At 35.4% G+C, this 22949-nt stretch overlaps 1 protein-coding gene across 15 annotated transcripts in view; it reads left to right on the top strand.

Annotated features, from left to right (window-relative positions):
- COBLL1 (cordon-bleu WH2 repeat protein like 1) overlaps positions 1–22949 on the top strand; it is a 160771-nt gene that overhangs the window by 97688 nt on the left and 40134 nt on the right. For 10 of the 15 annotated variants that reach the window (XM_049712056.1, XM_049712053.1, XM_049712054.1 and 7 more), the window contains 5 exons: positions 13384–13585; positions 15485–15713; positions 16514–16552; positions 21406–21503; positions 21615–21851. In XM_049712056.1, the coding sequence (XP_049568013.1) occupies positions 13384–13585; positions 15485–15713; positions 16514–16552; positions 21406–21503; positions 21615–21851 (805 nt within the window). Of the gene's footprint in view, positions 1–7089; positions 7130–13383; positions 13586–15484; positions 15714–16513; positions 16553–21405; positions 21504–21614; positions 21852–22949 lie in introns of all 15 variants that reach the window. The other 5 variants (XM_049712059.1, XM_049712058.1, XM_049712052.1 and 2 more) reach the window with 3 other exon arrangements.

Genomic DNA, 22949 nt, shown 5'->3' with positions numbered 1-22949 from the left:
CTATGAATTCCACAACCCCAGTGAAGTGACTCTTGGAATTTGGAACTATTTTACATTTTGTTAGTCATTTAAAAAAAAATTTTTTTTAATAGTCTTTTCCAGAGGAACAGTCATCAGTTTTATTGATTTTCTAATTCAAACTTACAAAGCAAGCCAGGGACCCATAAGAAAACTCTTTCCCTTCCCTTCCAAATTATTCTTTCTCTTTTAAGCTGCTTCTCCAAATTTGACTTTGCAGAAGTTATTAACTACTCTTAAAAGGTAATACTCTTTTATTTATCAAAACAGATAAATCTGTAAAACTAGCAGGATTTTTCACATCATTGAATGATTTAATAAAGTTATTTAAAATGTGGATAAATTTCATAGAAACATAGAATTAAACTTTAATCCAGCGAGAAGGGAATATGTGATTTAGGAGACTGATTTTTTTTTTTTTTTTTCCCCCGCCCGGTACGCGGGCCTCTCACTCTTGTGGCCTCTCCCGTTGCAGAGCACAGGCTCCGGATGTGCAGGCCCAGCGGCCATGGCTCAGGGGCCCAGCCGCTCCGCGGCATGTGGGTTCTTCCCGGACCGCGGCATGAACCCGTGTCCCCTGCATCGGCAGGTGGACTCTCAACCACTGCGCCACCAGGGAAGCCCAGGAGACTGATATTTTTAATACCTGAATAAAAATTGGAAAAATGGAATAAAGCCAAGTGTAATTTTCCATTTCATTTTGAAGTGGAAAGTTACATAAGTTGTATACTGGCTCTTGTTCCACCTTTCACCTTCAACTACCCGTTTGTTATCCAGAGTCCTGATTTAGAAACTTAAACTATTTTGACCTTAGTATTGCATGTGTATGTGTATGTATATATGTGTGTGTAGAACGAAAGAATAAGCAGGCAACATATTGAGTACTGCATTTTTGCAATGTGGTTTTACCTAGATGAAATTTATTCAAGATAACCTTAATCTTGAGATTTATTCTTAAGATTATGTACAACTTTATGAATTATTGAAAGTTCATGAAAATAAAAAAGTTCAGCATTAGCAAACAATACATAGTATTGTGTATTAAATTCTCATTAAATTTAAGTCAGTTGCACTTTGCCATTTATTTGGTATTGGAAGTAGTTTTGGAGATGACCCATTGAACCATATTTAGGAGGTTGAGAACCCTGTGACTGACCTTGGTGGGCATCCACCTTAGATGCAGGTGGGTTTTGCCTCTTCTGAGGGAGGAAGGCATCTTGCAAGTTAGACACAGTGGCCATCGCATCATCTTCAATCCTTGAAATCACACCATTACCCTGGTTTTAAAATAATAATGGTAATGGATGTGGCTGGGGTAATAAAGGCAATTCCTCTTATGTTCCCTGAATTCAAGGTAATTTTTTTTAAAAGTCAGTATTTTTTCCTTGTTCTTCACTGATGCTGACAGGTAACAATGGTTTCATTATCAGTACTCCTCAAAATTTCATCTTGAATATACCAGTCATCTGTTTATATTGCCATCTTCTCTACTATCAGCCTTCTGGGTTCTTTTGTTTGTTTGTTTGTTTTTAAACCTCAGGGACTTCAGTATTAGAATCACGGGTTTCCCCTCTATCCTGTCACCCATCATAATTACTTTAAACTTTTCCACATGCTACCCTGAGCTAACTTTTCTTCTGTTTCCTTGACTCTGGGAAAATACATCCATAGTGTACATCCCCTGTCCACCTGGACCGTGGTATCTTACCACTTTGAAGCTGATCCAATACTGAGATCTTAGGTTCTCTCTTTGACACAACTTTTTTGAGTCTAGCTTATCCACTTTCTCTTTCTTAATTGGATTTGTTCTTCATCCTCCTTATGAAGTCTAATTGATGATTTCTCTTCCTGTTGCTGCATTTTTCTTCATATTTGACCTGGATTCTGCATCAGTCATTTCTACCACATTTGTACTTACAAGGACCCTAGATTTTCCCCATCCTTTTGACCTTCCAGCATGTTTGCCTTCCAGGTTCCTAAACTGGAGTAATTTTCCATCAGTCAGCTTTTTGTTTCTGGGCCACCAACTGTTGTTGAATTGCTTCAGTTTTCTTATCTATAAAAAATGTTTTATAACTGAATTGTTGTTGGGATTAAATGAAATACTTATCAGTGCCTGGCACATAGTGACTTCCACCATTCTCTTCTGAGAACTGTTTTCCTTAACCCTGGGCGCTCTCCTTTCATTCCCCACCCTCAGGTTAATCTGACTAAAACATCCCTCTGTTTGTGGCACTCGCTTTGATAAAAGACTGTAGGGATGGCAATTCAACAAAGTAAGGAAGTCCAAGCTAACAAGCCTGGACACTGGGCCACCTTCTTCTCTTTTCCTCTGGAGTTAAGCAGTCTTTCCTTCACTACTCCCCTTTAAATAGCTTAAGCTTCAGCCACATGACTCTGATTCTAGATACTCTACTTTTTCCACCTCCACACTTTTTTTGGAAAGCCATTCCATCTTGAGTACCTTACCAGCCACATTTTATCCAGTTAATGTAGCTCAAGTGACAGTTTTGATTTAAAGGCTTCCTGATCTCCCCAGAATGAACTATTACCTCTGACTTCCAAACTCTTCTGACACTTTATACCATTGATAGGACAATCATACATTGTCCTATGCTATAATTTATATGTGTATCTTATCTTCTTAAATAAACCATAAGATCCATGCAGGTATCATGACTTTTCTTCTCAGTGCTTAGCACAGTTTCTTTTTTCTTTCTTTCTTTTTCTTTCTTTTTTTTTTTTTTTTTTTACAGTTTCTTGCAATGTAGTATTTACCATTTAGTAAATTCAGCATATTGTCTCCCTAAATCTTGTATGTTGATGGAGGTAGCAACTTAAATGGTGTGTCTTGAAGAGGCATTTGGATGGGTCCCAGTAGCTTTCCCAGAATCTCTTAAATATATTTCCTCAGGTAGAGAGTAAGGCAAGAATGCCCCAAATTCTGATTGCTTTTTAAATTTTGTTTGAAAAATTTAAACAAAACTTTAAATTTTGGGGCTGAAAAACTTTTCTGGGAGTAGAATTTGTTTTATATCAGTGTTTTTACTAGGGGATTTGATTTTGAGACTTTGTTCCTAATGGTTTTATCACTCAGGAATGACTCAAGTTGTAGACACTATGACTAATTTTTTTTTAATATTAAATGTTTATAATTACAAGTGGTTGTGTGATTTGGAATATTTCAGGAGTGTGATTCTGGATATCTCAGGAGTGATTCCACATATTTTAGAAGGCAGTTCAGGATATCTTAAGAGTGTGATTTGGGGTATCTTGAAGGTTGCAGCAACTGCTGCCCCGTTATTTAAAAAAACAAAAACAAAAACCAACGTTTAACAATAACAACAAAAACAAAAATGTACAAATAGAAAAATTTATTCTATTTCTGAAAAATGTTAGCTACCTATGTGAAGACCCATAGATAACTTAAATTTCTTCTGGGCTTTGTTACCATAAATGGAATAGGAAAATTTTCAACAAAATGATACAGGAATTTAGTGGGGGACTACAGAAGAAACATGTTAAATAAGTTTAAGGGCATAAGGTTTTCTTAGCTAAATCAGAGTTCCATATGTTACTGTGAAGGATCTCTAATTTAATTTTTTGAGACCATCTCTTCTTAATTTGTATAAATATTCTTTGTATCTTATATTTATTTTGATAGTATTATATATATATCTCCTTTGGAGAATAATATCAATATGAGCCTGAAATAAATATTTAGAAACTTATCATATGCTTCATTTAACTGTTCAGAAAAGTTTTGCTTCTCAAAATGTATTCTTGGGAAAGATTTTTAAAAAGATCCCCTCTCTTCTTCTTTTTTTTTTTTTTTAAATTTATTTATTTATTTTTGGCTGTGTTGGGTCTTCGTTTCTGTGCGAGGGCTTTCTCTAGTTGTGGCAAGTGGGGGCCACTCTGCATCGCCGTGCACGGGCCTCTCACTGTCACGGCCACTCTTGCTGCGGAGCACAGGCTCCAGACGCGCAGGCTCAGTAGTTGTGGCTCACGGGCCCAGTTGCTCCGCGGCATGTGGGATCTTCCCGGACCAGAGCTCGAACCCGTGTCCCCTGCATTGGCAGGCAGACTCTCAACCACTGCGCCACCAGGGAAGCCCTCCCCTCTCTTCTTATACAATTCATGCAGAGATATGCTCAGAATGTTTCATTTTCAAGAATGTAACACACAGCATTATTTTCAGAAGAATGCACTTGTTTGTACATTGATTTTTCACCAAAGAGCTTGTTTGGATTAAGGAACACAATAAGATTGGAGGTGGTAATAGACTTTATGCTCAGGGGCAAACTAAAAACTTGTTATCCTGAATCAGGTTAGGAGCCTTCTGCAGGCTTACCAATCTTTTGGTACCAGAGCTTAGTGATATTGCCTCTTTAGTGACCAAAAGTCACCCGATGTCTGTTATCTTGCCTTTGCGATCCTTGACTTACATTGAAGATGGCTGAGTGGCAGCCTGAAAACTCTTGGGCATTTCTGTGTGTCCTGTTATTACGAATGATTGGATTGAAGGAAGAAGTACAGGTATATGTGTATATATATCTGTGTGTGTGTGTGTGTGTGTGTGTGTTTGTATCTGTGTGCTGGTCAAGTAAACAACTTTTTTCACCAGGCAAAGCAGCTCTGTGCTTTATTAAAACTGAGCATTAAAGAATAGTACTCAAGCTGCCTAGGGGCTGTGCTCCTCAGAAAGTACCACACTATGCAATAGCAAGTGGTAGTGTCTACCAGTACTTGGGAAAAGTTAATTTTTAATGAAAATGAGTTTATAGGCTAAACTGGCATAGACACTACAGAGAAAAAGGAAGTATGTAGGTATGTTTGTACATCACTGTAGGTCCTTACCTTATAGTCAGGTGTCATTCTCACTGAATAAGTATTTTTCCTTTTTCCTCTTTCTCTGGGGACACTTTAAAAGCAGTTTTCATTTGGGAATTTGATAAAAGATTGACATTAACCCTCTTTGTTAGCCTATAGGGAGAGCATTCTATGGGTATATTAGCATCCTCTCTCTCCTGTTACTTACGATATTTTATGACCTGAATACCATAAATAGGAATTTGCTTTGATATGACCAAATCTTAGAATACCAGGAATGAAAACACAAAGAAAGCATAGAATTTGATGTTAGAAATCTCAGGCTCTACGGTTTATTACATAACTTGCTATGTGATGTCAAGCAAGTCACCTCACATCTCTGGCCTTTAAGACCAGAGTTTTGAAGGGCACTGGGTGGGTCAGAGAACTAGCTCAGGAGAGTTTTACATGGACTACAGTGCCACCTATTGGAAAAAAGTAGACTATGAAAAACAACAAGAAATTACTGGATCAATGTGGGTCAATTTTAACTCACCCCTCTCCAAAAAAAAAACCAGTAATACAACGAACGGTATGGATCGCAGAAGAGTTTCAGAATGTCGTATCATTCTTATATTTATTGAAAAATGTCAAATGACAGATGTGTGATGAATACATCATATAATAGGGTAATAGATTTCAAAAACATACTGCTAAAAATCTGTTGCATGGCATAATCACATCGAACTCCATAAGGATGCTTTAAATTTTGGTTTAGATACTTTTTCAATTGTACCTGCTTAAAATAAAAGTTGGAATTTTAGCTGTTAAGTTATTTAAGTGTAACAGTCCTGCCTGAGTTTCTACCTAGTTGGAATCCTGTACTCTAGGCTTTGGCACTCCCCCACTGCCCTGAGCCAGGCAGCACGTAAGCCTCTGTTGGCTGATCGCTCTCCTGGTTTGAGAAACAGTGACAGAATACTAACAAATGCCCTCCAAGTCCTAGGAGGGCCACCCTCATCCCTTTCCTTCCCTGGCATCTACACCTTATAACAATGACCCTTCTAATTTTACTTTTAATTTTTTATGACTATAAATGCAATGGTTGGGCCTTACAGAAAGTAGGAAAAGACAGGTAAGCCAGAAAAAATACTTAAAACACCATGTCATTATTAAGGAGAAAGATTACAGTTACTAACATTGTGGTATATAACCTTTTACTCACACAGACATAGACATAGACATATACCACACACACTCAGAATTGTATATCTATACATATACCTAAATAGGAACCTTTTCCTCTTTTGCCAGTATGACATCATACTGTACATGCTATCTTGTAACTTGCCTTTTTTTTCTGTTAATAATTTCTAACTTTCATGTCAATAACATTTTATCTTATCCTTTGCCCATACTTGAGTTGTCCCAATTGCAGTGAGATATATTTGTGGTATTTCTCTTTTTATAAGGGGTATGTATGTATGTTTAATAGGTATGTTCCTAAATCACAGTTTTTATAAAGGTAATTGTTTATAATTAGATTCAAATATAATATCCAAAAATAAATGATCAAGGAGAGTTTAAAGTGGAGAATTTCAACTTTTTTTTTTGCTTTGAGAAATATCTGTTTCTAGTATTTGATATGACCTTTTATCAATTTAATACTACCCTGATCTATTATTGTCTTCAAATTTAAATTGTGTGTTACTTTCTTCAAAATGTTTCCTGTTGCATAATTCAGTAAGCACTCTCAACTTTGAGATTAGGTTTATTTGTTTTATCTCCCTGATCCACTTCATTTCATGCACACAAGCATAGTTAGCATTCCTGAACTCATTCCGAATTAGGTGGGTTAGCTTCATTCCTGAACTCATTACTAAACGAGGTGGGTTAGCTTAAGATAAATAAACATCAGTAACAATGGAGAATGTTTTAAAAGTTCCTATACTGTTATTGGTAAGTTTAATTGGGTTGTTGGTATGCCTTTGTAAGGGACAGCTGGAACCAATTCAACTCAACTCAGTTTTGAGCATGGATCGAGAATGGGTAAAATACCTTATTAGATACTGGGGTAGATTTAAAGAATCATACTAAGGCAGGATCTTACTCATTCGGGTTCAACCCCTTATCAGATGCTTGAAATCCATCTAGTCATAAAAAAGACTTATCATCATCATCTTCGTTTTCCTATGACAGTCCCTGTTTGTACCTATTATCCCAGAGTAATTACTAATAGTGCCCCTCTTTCGATCTCAGGTGTCCAGATTGGATGATAAATTTCATTGCAACCCTATTGGTAAGTGACTTTGTTTAAGCACCTCTAGGGTTTGGAAATTCACCTACATAGTTGTTGGAGCTGATCTGAAAGCTCTTTGGCGAATCATGACTTTCATTTTTGATATCCAAGTGGATCTTAAAAACACAAAAATGGGAAGTCTTGTCTTATCTAGCAGGTAGTAAAACTAGGACAAGATTACCCTTAATATGTGTCATGAATGCAGGAAGGGTCACTGGAGGATTTTAGGGGGTAATTTTGTGATGCCATCAATCTATGAAGTAGAACTGCAGCAGATAGCAGATAGCCTGTTGCAAACCATCCACCCTCTCCTGAATCCTGATTCATGGGATCATGAGGCTACAATGTGGCTGGATTAGGAGTCAGAACATTTTGATCCTGACTGCACCCTAATTCTATTTATGCTTCTCATAATCTGTTTATGTAACTTCTCTAACGACAATTTTTTCATTCGTAAAGTGGGAGTAGCTTTTGTGGTGGTTGTGAGCTCAAATGAGATAATAGGTATGAAGTTAATGCAAGGGATCGTTTGTTTCTATAAGGAGTGGGAAATCTCATAGGGATTTCTTCCATTTCAAAGAAGAGTTTCTAAAGAGTTTTTTTTTTTTTTTAAAATCGGCCCTCTAGGCAGTCATAAGAGAAAAAAATCTGTAAATAATGCAAAGCAGACTCTTAAATAATAAACCAAAATTGAAAGTAATGTGGTAGTATAGAGGAAGAAAAGACTGTTTCTTATTTGAATGAGGAAGTAATGAACAAATTCAGCCAATCCTTTCCAACTTTTAATTATCTGGCTCGGGCTTCAGGTAGACTGCTGGCATGTGCTCCTATCTCAGCAAACAGGAGAACAAGCATCCTTCCTGTGGTGAGCACGTGCTTAAACCTTTTTGCCAACTGCTGTTAGGTGCATCAGCTTAGGATAATTATCCTCAAACCAAAATTGCTGTTTTTGGTAGAAGTAACTTGGCATTCAGGTGGATAATTCTAAACTATACTCAAGAGATGGTTTCGTATTCTGTGGGAGCACTTTGTGACTAGTTAATCCCCAAAAGCAGCCCCATTGCACGCAGGGCCTGCTTAAAAGTTAATGTCCTGCCTTTATAGTGTTACAGCTCCTTTATGGTAGAGCCAGTCAGTAATTCCCACCCTCAGAATCCGCTAGGTCAGGGTCATCTCTTCTGTGCTTTTGGTGCCAAATGCTGAGCTTTCAATTAAATGTTTCAAGCAATTGAACTGGTCTGAGGCTGTTTTCGGATAAGGTCTTAGCCCAACTTAATGCTTATATCCCACTTCTGTGTAAAGATGTACTGGCTTTAGACACAACAGTGCTACTAGTCAAGTTTGTTAATTAAAAAACAAAAAGCAAAACAGCTTTCTCACCTATGTGGGTTTTTTTAAAGCATGTGAATCTCCTTTCAACAGTTTCATCTTTTCATGCATCAGACACTGAACAGAAATCTCAAATGCATATTATCTGCTATGTGTTTGAACTCGTGGATGTTTAAGCAAAATTACCTAAGAGATAAATAGTCATTGGTTCCTATAAATTCACATTCAATGACCCTGACCTACATTGTATTAGGTCCTGGGAAGAAAGTCTGCTAAGAGGTGGTCCTGCTAGAGAGGAGTTCACATCTAGGTATAAATGGAACCCAGATAACATCTTTAGGTCATTCTGCTCTTTGAGGTCTCTGAAAGATTGGCCTGAACCCCTGTTCCATAAATACCCTTTATAATATTATTGTAAATTCCCAAGGGTTTATGTTCTTGGAGCCACTGGCTTGGACTTTATATCCTTTTTTTGGATTCTTATTTTCCAGTCTCTACTTTTTGAAATGTCCTTTCTCTCCTTGATTTAACCCCTCTCAAAGCTACCAGGACCATAGCGATGGTTTGCGGGTCACCAGGGAGAGGTTAGTAAGTATATCACATACCAAATAACTTAAATGAGCATTTTAGGCCTTCTATGGAGTCCTTTTAGCAACGCTGCCACTTGATAGTGTCCCTGCAATCCTGGCCTCTTCCCATTGGCTGGCTCCTCTTTCTGTCTCTTGTGTCATCTTACCCTTTTCTTCCCGCATTCGATTTAATCCTATCACCTCCTTATGAAATATATCTGGAACCTGACTAGTCTAAGCTATCAGCTTCTCTCACCTAAATTTTTGCAATAGCTTTGTAACCTCAGGCTACTGTGAATACAGCAATCAGAATATTATCCTTTAAAAATGTAAAATAGATCCCATCACTGCTCAGAACCCTTTTGTGGTTTTCTACCTCACTTCATAAAATCCCAAGTCTTCACCAGGCCTTCCAGATCTATAAGAAAATCACTCTAATATCATGTCTACTGGTTTTACCCCAGCAGGCTGGTTTCTGTTTTTCTTTAAACATGTGGAGCAGCACACTTCTGCCTCAGGGCCTTTGCACTTGTCAACTATGCCTGGAACACTCTTTCCCTAGTATCCCATTCCATTCAGGTCTCTTTTCCAATGTCATCTTTTCAGTTAGGACATTTTCTAATCTCCTTCCTTATCTTACTTTCATCATGGCATTTATCATTATCTGGTACACTATATAATTTACTTGTTTCTTTATCCTCTTCTCTCCAGATCACTGGTTTGAAAACTATAGTATGTGTCAGAATCAGCTGGAGTGCTTGTCAAAGCACGTATTCCCGTGCCTCAACCCCAGAGTCTCCGATTCAATGATCTGGACTGGGGCTTGAGAATTTGCAATTCTAACAAGTTCCCAGCAACACTGATGCTGCTGATTTGTGAATCACACTTGAGAATCAGTGCACTAGAGCTACTCTGTCCAATACAGTGGCCACTCACCACATGTGTGTTTAAACTATTTAAATTTAAGTGAAATGAAAAATTCAGTTTGTTAGTCCACTAGCTCAATGTATTTCAGATGCTCAGTAGCTACATGCAGTGAGTGGCCACAGTATCGGACAGGACAGATACAGAGCATTTCTATCATTGCAGAAAGTTCTGTTGGACAGCCCTGCTCTAGAACATAAACTACATGAAGATGGATTTCTTTTTGGTTCCCCTGCTTCACCCTGCCCAGAATTATATTCTCATATGTATATAGCTGGTCCACTTGGGCTTACTTTAGTGTAAGGAATAAGGTAGATACATAGCTTTTTTTTCCATCAGATTTTTCCCAATACCAGTTACTGAACGTTCAGTTCTTTCCCCAGAAATGTGAAATATCATTATCATAGGCAGCATTAAGTCCCCATCTGTATTTTTGTCTGTTAGAGAACTTTCTGGTCTTTTGCATTTATCTGCCTGGGAATAGGAATATTTTCCAGACAAAATTGGCTTCTGGAATTATTGAATAAAAAGTTGAACCTGTAATTATAGAATGAGAGAATAAGGTTATAAAGAAGATCTGTAACTTTTACTTGCCTTTCCAAGAGTCGTTTATTAGAAGACATTTAGGCAATGAGTTCAAAGGTTCTAGTCAGCATGCAACGTTTTGGCTACAAAAAAAGTATAGTATACTATATATACTATAGTGTGCAAAGATTATAGATGACCATATTGACTAAAGGAATAGCCCATAATTATAATATTCTTGGCCCATTATCCATCACCTTTATTAAATTAGAAAATTTATATATCACAGATAGAAATACAGTAATTCATTAAGGCATATCAGACGGTTTAAATAAGAGTGTCAAATAGTTATTATCTTTAAAAAATTTTTAAGTATCTTTTTCCTTAAAGGTTTATATGTTTGTACATAAAGGGATGAAAAAATTGTAGCACAAAAATAGGGATTAACAAAACAAAACTTTAAACTAATCACTATTTTTGTCTTGTTAACTTTTAGTGTATATTTCCGGCAGAGACTCTAAAGAACTGTACATTTAAGAAAGTAAAAGATGTTTGAAGTGTAAAGTTTAGAATTTTTCCATGAATTAGTTGGCACATTTATATATAGAGAGAAAGAGAAATATAATCTGAACGTAGCACCATTTACTCATAGACCACAGTGGACAGCTCTCCATTTAGTTGGCAGTGAAAATTCTCTCCTCTTCCAGCTTAACTGTATTTGTAATTATATTGTATTTTTCTAGGCATTACCTAATCCTTCTTAAGTTTATTTACTATCAGGGAAAGAAGTACCATTTTCCAAATCTAGAATCGGTACGTGGAATCAAATTGCTATCATAGAGTACTATGTTACGAAAAAATGAACTTCAACAATACCATTATGCTAGTTTTTCTCTCAATGAAATTAAATATGTACTATCCAAAGCCAAAATTTGGGAAATTATAGAAAATTTATGTATGAACATACTAGATAGCTCAAGAGAAGGACATAAAACTCCTAAGTATTACTGTGCAAGCATTTAATAAAGATATGGGAAATGTATTTTGGGTATTGAAACATATTCCAGAGAACATTTTTTTTTACTGAGGGGCTTAGTCTTTTATTTATTTATTTTTCTTGGTATATGTATAATGGGTACAACTTGTATGTGGGAGAGAGAAGGGAGGTGAGTGTACTATTACGAAATATACCTCTTTTTCCCAAATCAACTGGAATGGCTTAAGAATGGGCAACAACCGTAGAAGGTGAGGGTGAGGTAGGGTCTGAATCCAGGGGATGGTTTGAAAATCTATATAAAGTGTTTGACCTCAAGACCACACAGTGCCAGACAACTAATCCTTCCCCAGCAGGACACTGCCTGTCTGAATGCTGAACCAGAGAGGCTACCTACCTGGGAGTTCCACTTAGGAGACTGCGAATGAGGTGCATATGAAAACAGATTACTAAATTAAAAATAGCATGCTGAACAGTGAGATTTTTAGCCTCATTTCCCTGTCAACTTTCTAAAAAACTGGTAGCTGGGTTCATATATCTACTCAAGAAATTGGAGAATTATTTTTTATTGATAGTTATACCTCCCATTGGAAAAAAAAAAATAGCTGGCCGCCTGATTACCCTCAAATGAAGCCCATCAACCTATATACCTCAGTTCATGAAAATAGGACTTTTACACAGTGTTTTAGTGCCTCAGTCTTAAATACAATCTAATAGCTTAGGATCTCCAGATGTTTGAGGAAAGCACATAATACAAAAGATTTTTTGGCGTGCTTTCCTTAAAGGCTGACAGTTAAGAAAGAATTGGAGCAGAAACTAACACCCCATTGTAAAGCAATTATACTACAATAAAGATGTTAAAAAAAAAAAGAAAAGAAAAAGAATTGGAGACCACACTGTTCTGTTGATGCTGTGAATGGAAACAAAAGTCTGTGTCAACAGTTGGAGTCTGTGGAAAGGGAAGCAAAAAATTAAGAAGTGTCTCTGAATCTCAGGTTGGATTAACAATTCCCTATAGAGATAGGTTATGTATTACCATTAGTGTTTAACACTTAATCACTATTTAAAATTATCTCATACATTTACTTGGTTATTTTTTCATTGTCTAGCACAAGAGTCCATAAACTTTTTCTGTCAAGATCCAGATAGTAAAAATATTAGGTGTTGTGGGCCGTAAAGTTTCAGTCACATCTACTCAAATCTGCCGTTGTTAACACAAAAGTAGCCCTAGATATTATGTAAACAAATGAGCACAGCTGTGTGCCAGTAAACCTTTATTTACAAAAAACAGGCTGTGGGCCCACTTTGACCTGCAGACTGTAGTTTGCTGACATTTGGTCTAGTCCATCTAGCAGAGTATTAGATCTATGAGAGAAGGTATGCCATAACAGTTGTACCGTGTCTCCAGTGCCTAGAAAATATTAAATGCTGTTTGAATGAATTAAGAAATCTGTACGACACTCTTCTTTAGGATTTGTGGGCTTCCTCATGTAGATTCTTTCTATGCTTTCTAAAGCCCAAAGGGTGAGAATACTTTATGCTTATGAGAACCAGTTTATAAGCTAAAGATTGCTCATATTCCAAATGACATTGTAAAGGAGCATCGGATAAGGAAGGGCTTTTCCTTCTACTGAAATCTATGATATGAAGACAAGTTGGCAGATAAAATATACAGAATTTTTAAACCAACACAAGGATCCAAGCTCTCTTGAATACTATTCAGAAGTTTTAAACTATTATAATTTTGTCTGCTTAAATATCTTGTAGTTAGATTTTTAAGCTGCTTTCACAAATAGTATTTTGCAGCCTTGTTTTATCTACTGAGGACAAGAGGCCCTAGGAAAAATGCTTGAAACAATAAATGTAACAGTTAATGAAATTGTTCTATGATCAGCATTACTCTTGTTTTACAGTAAACCTATGATGGACTTGTTGATATTCCTCTGTGCACAGTATCACTTAAATCCATCAAGTCACACAATTGATCTGCTGTCAGCTGAAAAGAACCCCATTAAATTTAAGCCAAACACACCAATAGGAATGTTGGAGGTAGAAAAAGTAATTTTAAAGCCAAAAATTTTGGATAAGAAAAAACCTACACCTATAATACCAGAGGTAAGATTTTCACTGTAAATTTTGGTGTCTTACAGCTAAAATACTAAGTTGATTTTTTTAGTCATTATCTGCAGCTCATTGCAAATGAAATAAAATTGCCTTTCCTGGTCAAATTCGACGTAAACATGGCTATTGTGTTTTCCTGGGCCACTTTGTTTACAATTCACTTAGTTGTTTATCCTTGGATTAACTAGAATTTGGGGAATACTTCAGATTTTAGATGCTCTAAAGTGACCTATATGATAGTATCACAATCTGACAATTATGACTATATTTTAAGCTACTCTTTTAAAAAGTTTATATTAAAAAAAGGTTTTATACTCTTTTAATACAAATTCCTTTAAGAATTTATTAAAATAATTTTTTGGCTTCTCTGTACTTGGTAAGCCGTAGTTGTAATTTTTTAAATTATTGTTAATTTGAGCTACATGATGGCTCAGTTTTCTGTGATGTATGAATTTTAAGCAAAAATTTTTAACCACAGTGATTCTAATATCATCAGTTCTCCTTTATTTATAAAATTGTTCTTTTTCTGTAAGCAACAGGGGTAGAAGTTTATGGGTTTCTAGAAATATTCTTTCATTAGGAATGATATTAACCATTTTTAACTTCACAAAATATATAAAGGTTTACATATTAAATTAGTTCATTTACATATGACTTGAGTAATACATTCTCATATTTTCTTCAAAAAATTAACTTTTTTGGACAATACTAAAACATTTGCTTTCTATAAAATATGAATATTAAATATTCACCAGGATATTGGGCTATTTTCTAGCAAGATATACATGCTACTTATCTAAATGGAAATAGTATTATTTATGCTATAACATGGGACTATATATGGTATTTTAGTTTTATGAATACATGTTAAACTTTGAAGATCTGCAATCTGTAGGTTTCACTTAAGATGGTCACGTTTCTAAATTCCATTTACATATAGAATTTAATTCAGTTACATTAAAATGTGGAGATGCTTAAAATCTTCTCAATAATTTTGAATTAGCAGTATTAAATATTTAAATGAGGACTATTATAATATTCTTTACTAATATATTAAAATTAACCAAAGTAGTAATAATAATAGTGACAACAACAATAGGTAGTCACAATAGTTAATGTTTACTTATTGATAATTTACAATGTGCCAGACACTGTGTTAAGCTCTTTATAATGGATTAACTCGTTTATCTTACCTCAAATAAGAGAAGTTCAAAAATGTTAATGTCTTAATTAAAATATCCCTGTTTTTTTCATTGAGACAACTGACCATTAGAAAGATAAATATTTCTCAACTAAAAAAAATAGAATAAAACATATATAATTCTATTATTATGTATGTTTGCTAATTTTGTTTTTTTGGTTGTTTTTTTTGGGCCTCTCACTGTTTTGGCCTCTCCCGTTGCGGAGCACAGGCTCCGGACGCGCAGGCTCAGCGGCCATGGCTCACGGGCCCAGCCGCTCCGCGGCATGTGGGATCTTCCCGGACCGGGGCACGAACCCGTGTCCCCTCCATCGGCAGGTGGACTCTCAACCACTGCGCCACCAGGGAAGCCCTGTTTGCTAATTATAAAGTAAATATTATATGGAATAAAGCAAAAACATCTGTAGGACTAGATATGAGGCTTTTATGTTTCTTTTTGGATTTAAATCTACTTAATACTTTACAAGAGTTATGAATTTAATCTATATTACTTAATAAGCAAACTATTTCTAAGAATCTGGTTTGGATTTAGGAAGTAACATTAATCAAAAAGAAAATTTTACAACAAAGTAGAAAAACACTGTTTATCATACCACTATATAATTGTAGATTATCTCATTGTTCTAGATGTCATTGTAGAAAGTTTGTTTCAGTAAATCATGGTATAACTCTGGCTTTAATCTGTGTTTCAGAAAACTGTGAGAGTAGTGATCAATTTTAAGAAAACGCAGAAGACGATAGTGAGAGTTAGCCCACATGCACCACTTGAAGAACTTGCCCCTGTTATATGCAGCAAATGTGAGTTTGATCCATTACATACACTATTATTGAAGGACTATCAGTCTCAGGAGTCCCTCGACTTGACAAAATCTCTTAATGAGCTGGGACTAAGAGAATTATATGCCATGGATGTCAGCAGAGGTAAGTAGACTTTTCATGTTATTCATTTGGTGCATATATGTGCATGTTTTGTGTTTATGTGTAAGTGTTCTCAAGTTCATAATGGCACGTTAATGGATCCTGTAGTAAAGTCAATACATGTCACTGGGAATAAGAAGAGAAACCTAAATGTAGTAAAATTTAACTTGAGTTCAGTTATTCAAATTGGAATAAAAACACGTCTTTCTTAGCTGTCATCCACATCTTACACCTTTCCACCTACCTATGAATATTTGGGCTGTAATTTAACTTAATTCTTTGTGGTTTTAAGATTTAAACAGAAAATTAAAGTTTACATGTAAAGTCGTTGTTCTAAAGAAGCGTGAATTACAATAGACTCACCATGTATTTGTCTGAGTCTTAATTATCTTTCAAATTTGGGAGTTTCTTGACAAATTTTTTTCTAAGTTCAGCACCCAAAATCAACTGGCTTATAAAATGAATCAGTCTACTTACAAAAATCTTCTAAATAGGAATAGCTTAGAGTGTAAATCTATAGAAATAATGTATTAAAATTTGGAGATTTTAGATAATGTTGGTTTCTATGATGTCTGATAGGTAAATGAAAGTTTATTCAACACAAATCTGTTTTATTAGGAGAAATAAAAGTTTAGTGAAGAATGATTACTTACATCCGCTGTGTATAGAGAACTTCAAACTTTATCCTGAGATTGTGGCTTTAAATAATCCATAAATGACTATTTCAACTCAGTGATGTTTTATACTTGAACAAACATTATCTTTTCAGCCAATTTACCCTCTTTTACCCCCTCCTTCTGTAGCCACTTCTGTTACTGCCTTCAATAAGTCATCTTTCCAAGGTAAGACACATGAATCAGTAGAAACAGATTATAATATGAAATCTCTATTTCTATTGGGTAAATTGAAAACAAGATTATAATATGAAATCTCTATTTCTATTGGGTAAATTGAAAACAAGCAGCTAATTTTACCTGTTTTCTTATCATTACTAATATGTACATTCTGTAAAAGGTTTTAATTTAGAAAGTCTTTGGGTTTTATTTCCTGAAAAATAGTTTAAAGCCCCCTACCTTGATTTCTGAATTTAATTTCAGTAATTACATTTCAATAATTGTTTGAAAATTAATATCGTCTTAAGAATAACAAAAACATATTTTTGACTCTCAGACAGAAAATGATGTTGCTACGATCTTTATTGTGTACATATACTGATAACTTGGTGGTTCCATGGAAGAGTTTCAGATTATTTCTTTTGAAACAGTTATTCAGAATTATAAGGGTATATTCATCATAGGAAATGTTTGCAACCATTAAATTGTTTGTGAATATTTTGTAATAACATGGAAAGTGCTTATGCTAAAATCAGCTTTTAAAGCTTTTTAAATGTTTAATACAGTACGTTTAAAAAAAAGCTTTTACATGAAATTTCTGAAAAGAAATACAAAAAAAATTTAAGAGTTGATACCTTTAGGTGGTAGGGCTATGAGTGAATTTTTTTCATCCTCCTTTTATTTTTTTTAAAGTTTATTTTATTTTTAAAAATTTTTGATTTACAAGGTTGTGTTAGTTTCAGGTGTACAGCAAAGTGAATCAGTTATACATATATCCACTCTTTTTTAGATTCTTTTCCCATATAGGTCATTACAGAGTATTGAGTAGAGTTCCCTGTGCTATACAGTAGGTCTATTTTATATATATCTTTCTTTTCTTTATATTATAGAATTTTTTAATGGAAATGTATTACTTTCATAGAGGAAAGCTTTATTAAAAATTAGCCATTAATAATAAAGTCTGGAAATCTGTTTCCCCATTAAAATGGATAGGCTCAGATAATTGATTACTATAATAATTACCCCCTACTAAAAAAAACAATAAAGTGTACACATTATACATTATTGGATTATTGGAATCTTCTTTCTTTACCACTTCCAATTTTTTTTATAACACAATGAGCCTCGCAATTCCAAGAATTAAGCCCACATCAGTAATAGTGTGATTATTTTTAGCGGCTGTCATGAAGACTAGCCTAATCAAAGGAGTTGAAAATTCTTATGTTTGTAAAGTATATACCGGCTAATAATCAGAAGATAGGCATGTTAATTCTGACACTACATTAGCTTTCAAGCTCATTGGCAAACTGATAGGGCAAATGCTTTATTTGTGTGGATCTCACCTTCCACTTCTATAATAATCTAGAGGTAGGAAAAAGTGTCCTCTGGTTCTTCCAGCAACAGCATTCTGTTACTTGTACTTGGCTTTTGCTTCTAACTTTGCCAGTCTCTACATACATAACCGAAAGCAAATTACATAATCTTGTTGGCCTCAGTTTGAAGGTGTTGAATGCATTGATTTCTAATATCCCCTCCAGCTAAAAGAAAGTATGTGGTTTATGCAGAGTATTAAATGTTGTGAACATAATCTTAAGAGACTGTAACAGGAAAATGTAAAAAAAGCTCCTTTTACAGTGTCAAAATCTACAGGGTCAATCCAAATGTTGTAAATGCTCCTGCCTCCTTATTTTGTCCGATATTATCAGAAGGCTTAGAACTTTGTGTGCAATTATTTACAGCCTCTCTTTGGGAAATAGGAAACTACAGTATTTGAGTTGCTTTTCTAAGTAAGCTCAACTCCTTGTCTTAGTGTTTAACTCTGACTTGTAGTGATCCCTGAAAGTGAGCTTTAGGTGAAGACTTAGGAGTTAACCAGAGTAGAGGATGCCCAGATGCCTGGAAATTGCTTTACCAAAAATAACTACATGAGTACTCTGGTTATAGTTATTGTACTGCACCACCATGTGAACTTTCTGTTTACTGTTCCAACTAAATTTAATTGTATATCTACATTCAATTAGTGGAGGAGTCTATCTTAAAATGAAATAGTAGCATTTCTTAAAAAAAAAAAGTCAGAGGTATTACACATCATCTTTAAATGGATACTGGATTCAGTTCTACTATTTAATGTCTGTTTTTCTTGGTGCAAGTTATTCAGACTTTCTAGTCAGCATCACTAAGGCCTCAGATGTGTAATGAGATAGTACCATCTACTTCCAATTCTTTACATTCCCTAACTTATAAAAAGAAATCAGAATAATAACTTGTGACACCTACCTCATAGGATTGTTCTAAAGAGTGAGTTAGGCTTGTGAAAAAATCTTTAACCACAAAGTGCTGTCCACATGTCTATTACTATTAATTGTTAGCATTGTCAGCATTGTATAGCATGCATAGTGCTTATTTAATATTTGAAGTGTCAGATTTATGAAGTTTTAATCTGTGAAATATAGTTCTCCTTTAGTGTCTTATTGAGGAAAATTGCATTAATGTATTTATTGGTGTTAACTATGTTTGCTTCCATGGAATAACTCCTACTTTGTCATAATTTATTTAATTTTTTAAACATTTCCTTTAAATAAAAAGACTATACATTTACTCCTAAGAAAGGGCTATGTATTTGAGACTTTACATTGAGCTGTAAGTTCTGCTACAGATATATCCCACAAATGTCAATATATAGTACTTTGTCTCCAGTGTCACTGAAATTATACTGTGGTTTACCATAAAACCCATATGTGTTTCATAGGAGAAATCTTTTTAAAATTTATAAATCCCTACTCCTGTGTGTCTCTCTCTCTTTAAAATTTGCAACTTATCTGTTGAAGAAACCAGGTCATTTGTCTTATGGTGTTTCCCACATTCAGAATTTTGCTGCTTGCATCCTGTGGTTAACATGTTTCTTTATCCTCTGCTTCCTGTAAATTGATTGTTAAATTTAGAGACTTGATCAGATTTGGGTGAGATATATTTGGTAAGAATATTTCATGGATGGTATTGTGTATTTCCATTAACAGACCTGTAATAACAAGTTATCTTTTTTTGATGTTAGCCATCAATAATCTTTGCTTATGTCTTTTTTTTTAACTGTAGTTGATTTACAATGTTGTGTTAATATCTGCTGTACAGCAAAGTGATTCAGTTATACATACATTCTTTTTTATATTCTTTTCCATTATGGTTTATCACAAGATATTAAATATAGTTCCCTGTGCTATACAGTAGGACCTTGTTGTTTATCCATTTTATATATAATAGTTTGCATCTACTGACTCCAAACTCCCAGTCCATCCCTCCCCCTCCCCACCCCCATCTTAGCAACCACAAATCTGTTCTCTATGTCTGTGAGGCTGCTTCTGTTTCATAGGTGGATTCATTTGTGTCATATTTTAGATTCCACATATAAGTGATATCATATGGTATTTGTCTCTTTCTTCCTCACTTACTTCACTTAGTATTATAATCTCTAGGTCCATCCATGTTGCTGCAAATGGCATTGTTTCATTCTTTTTATGGTCGAGTAGTATTCCATTGTATATATGTACCACATCTTCTTTATCCGTTCATCTGTTGATGGACATTTAAGATGTTTGCATCTTTTGGCTATTGTGAATAGTGCTGCTGAGAACGTCAGTGCCAATGTCTTGGTTAATTAGGAGTTAGAAAATAAATATAATCTGTTACAAATATTCCTTTAATTATCAGTTGAGATATTTCTAAAAAAGAAGATTTCCCTATGTCAGCTATTTGTCTACCTAGATAGAGTTCATTCAGAAAAGAGAGGATAAAAGTGTGATTCTTTCCCTTAATCAATTTTTAAAACAATGGACAGTGAGAATCAGGGTTTTTTTTTTTTAGTATCATTATGAATTCATGAAATTAAACATATGTGCTATGTTTTAATTTATTGAGATATTCTTATGATGCCCAAATTGTCCTGACTTTGGCCAGGAGAAACCATATCACGTTGGCTCCTGAGATGGTCCCTTTTAGTGGGAAATGGTATTTAGAGACAGTCTGGGCAAGGGTGACTCAGCACTTCTGGGTTTGTCATTGTTTTTGGCCCTTTCAGTTGACATTAGGAAACACTTTTTAGAAAATGAAATACTACCTATACAACTTTGAGGTTTGACGTTTGCCATTCTGCTTAAATTGTGGTTTAATTTCGGCACTATTGATATTTTGGGGCAGATAATTCTTTGTTCCGGGGGGCTGTCTTGTGCATTGTAGTTTGTTTAGCAGCATCACTAGCCTGTACCCAGTATATGCCAGTAGCACATTCTCTTCACCCTTCCCCCAGTTGTGACAACCGAAATTGTCCCTAGGTTTTGTTAAACGTCTTTGGCGGGATGTGCGTGTGTGTGCGCGCAAAATCACCACCAGTTCAGAACCACTGTATTAAAGAAATAAAGTTTTTAAAACATTTAACAGAGTGCTGAGTAATTATAATGAATCATGTTTTGGAGAATTAAATATTTCAGAATAGTTTAGCTCTGAGACAAAATATATAATTCAAAATCAACAAAGGGACAAACTGTATGATAGCAACTTCATATCTCATTTAATTCGAAGTGTCCTTTTTACTTCTGAAATGTTGGTAGTTATGGATAAAACACAGACTCTTGAGTCGCTTCAGTTTCCTCTGCTGTGGAACAGGAACAATAATACTAAATTTGCTTGTTGCTTTGAGAATTAATTAAAATATGAGGTGCTGAGCAGAGTGCATGGTTCATAGTAGAGCATAATTAGTAGCTTTTATGATTAGATAAAGTTATCAAGGGAAAGTAATTGAGGGATAGTTCACCTCGGAGGTGAACATATAACCCCTCAAGCAAAAGTAAGGTGCTTTTCTTCTATTTTAGAGACCTGCCAAATATCACAAAACCTAGACCTTATGAAGGATAAAGAAAATAAAGGGTTTTTCAGCCTTTTTCAACGCAGTAAGAAAAAGCGGGAGCAAGTACGTATTTTCTTATGTAGCATTTTGTAAGATTCTTCTACTCTGTTTTTAAGTGCACGTGCTTTTCGTCTTGGAATTACCTATAGATTTTGCTTTTTCATTCTTTATTAGACCGCCAGTGCCCCTGCAACTCCTCTAGTAAGTAAGCATCGTTCAGCTTTTACGAGGAGCAATACCATGACCAAACAGTATATTTCAAACACCCTGCCATCGGATGCACCCAAGAAGAGGCGTGCTCCACTGCCTCCAATGCCAGGGTCTCAGAGAGCCCCCCAGGACCTTGCTCACATCCAGGAGAGGCCAGCTTCTTGTGTGGTGAAATCCACAAGTCTGGATGAAACAGAGGAGGTACGTAAATTTGTTTTGTTTTTTATTTTTAGGATGGGGCAGGGGACCATCCATTTTTCCTCTTAACTAACTTGTCCTTTCCCACATAGGCTGCTAACAGTAACAGTTACTAATCTGTAATAAGATGAATAACTAGTTACTAATAACATTAGTACTGTGAAGAGATTCTATATGTAGAGTTCTGCAATGCACTAAAGAATAAATATGTCAGTTTTAAGTAGCTTTTATATACAAGCAAATAAATCATCCATAAACCTTAAAGCCGTGGTTTATTAAGGCCCAACTGGAGGTTCTTGCATGATGCATGTATTAGGAATGGAAATACTTTTTTTTTTCTTTTTTTTTTTTTCTGTACGCGGGCCTCTCACTGTTGTGGCCTCTCCCGCTGCGGAGCACAGGCTCCGGACGCGCAGGCTCAGCGGCCATGGCTCACGGGCCCAGCCGCTCCGCAGAATGTGGGATCTTCCCGGACTGGGGCACGAACCTGTGTCCCCTGCATCGGCAGGCGGACTCTCAACCACTGCGCCACCAGGGAAGCCCGAAATACATATTTTTGAACACTTTTTTTTTTAAACAGCAACAAATTTTTATGTTGCATTCGTGGGTTTCTAACTAGATATAGTCAGGTCTTGACCAGACTCTGAGATTCTCAGGGGAGAAATCCTTGTGTCTGCCTGATACATAAATACTCTATAATAAAAAAGAGTCTTTATATAGCATATATTGTAGTTACTATCATATACTTTTATGTTCAAGGCACTGTTCTAGGTGTACCTTTTTCTTAAACATTCTCACTATTGCTCTCTTTAATCCCAAATTTTCCTGCAGCATGCCGTTTTGTAGAAATCCATTTGCGAACAAGTTTTCATGCCTATGAAGTCTGTACATTCCTTGCTTTATTCAGGTGAATTACAAGCGAAGTTTTAAGTAAATGTGATTGAACATGAGACCATACATTTTGTTGCTTGTAATCAAATGATTTAAGTAACTGTGAGAGCAAATTTTATTTTGAGGTATTTGAGAAACCAAGAAGTTTTCTTGTATCTAGTTGAAGGGTTTTATTTCCCCCTTGGAAGCTTAGTAAATTCAATGCTCAAG

This window comes from Orcinus orca, chromosome 7 (genome assembly GCF_937001465.1).
Source record: "Orcinus orca chromosome 7, mOrcOrc1.1, whole genome shotgun sequence".
Taxonomy (NCBI): domain Eukaryota; kingdom Metazoa; phylum Chordata; class Mammalia; order Artiodactyla; family Delphinidae; genus Orcinus; species Orcinus orca.
This window is presented reverse-complemented; position numbering and strand designations above follow the sequence as displayed.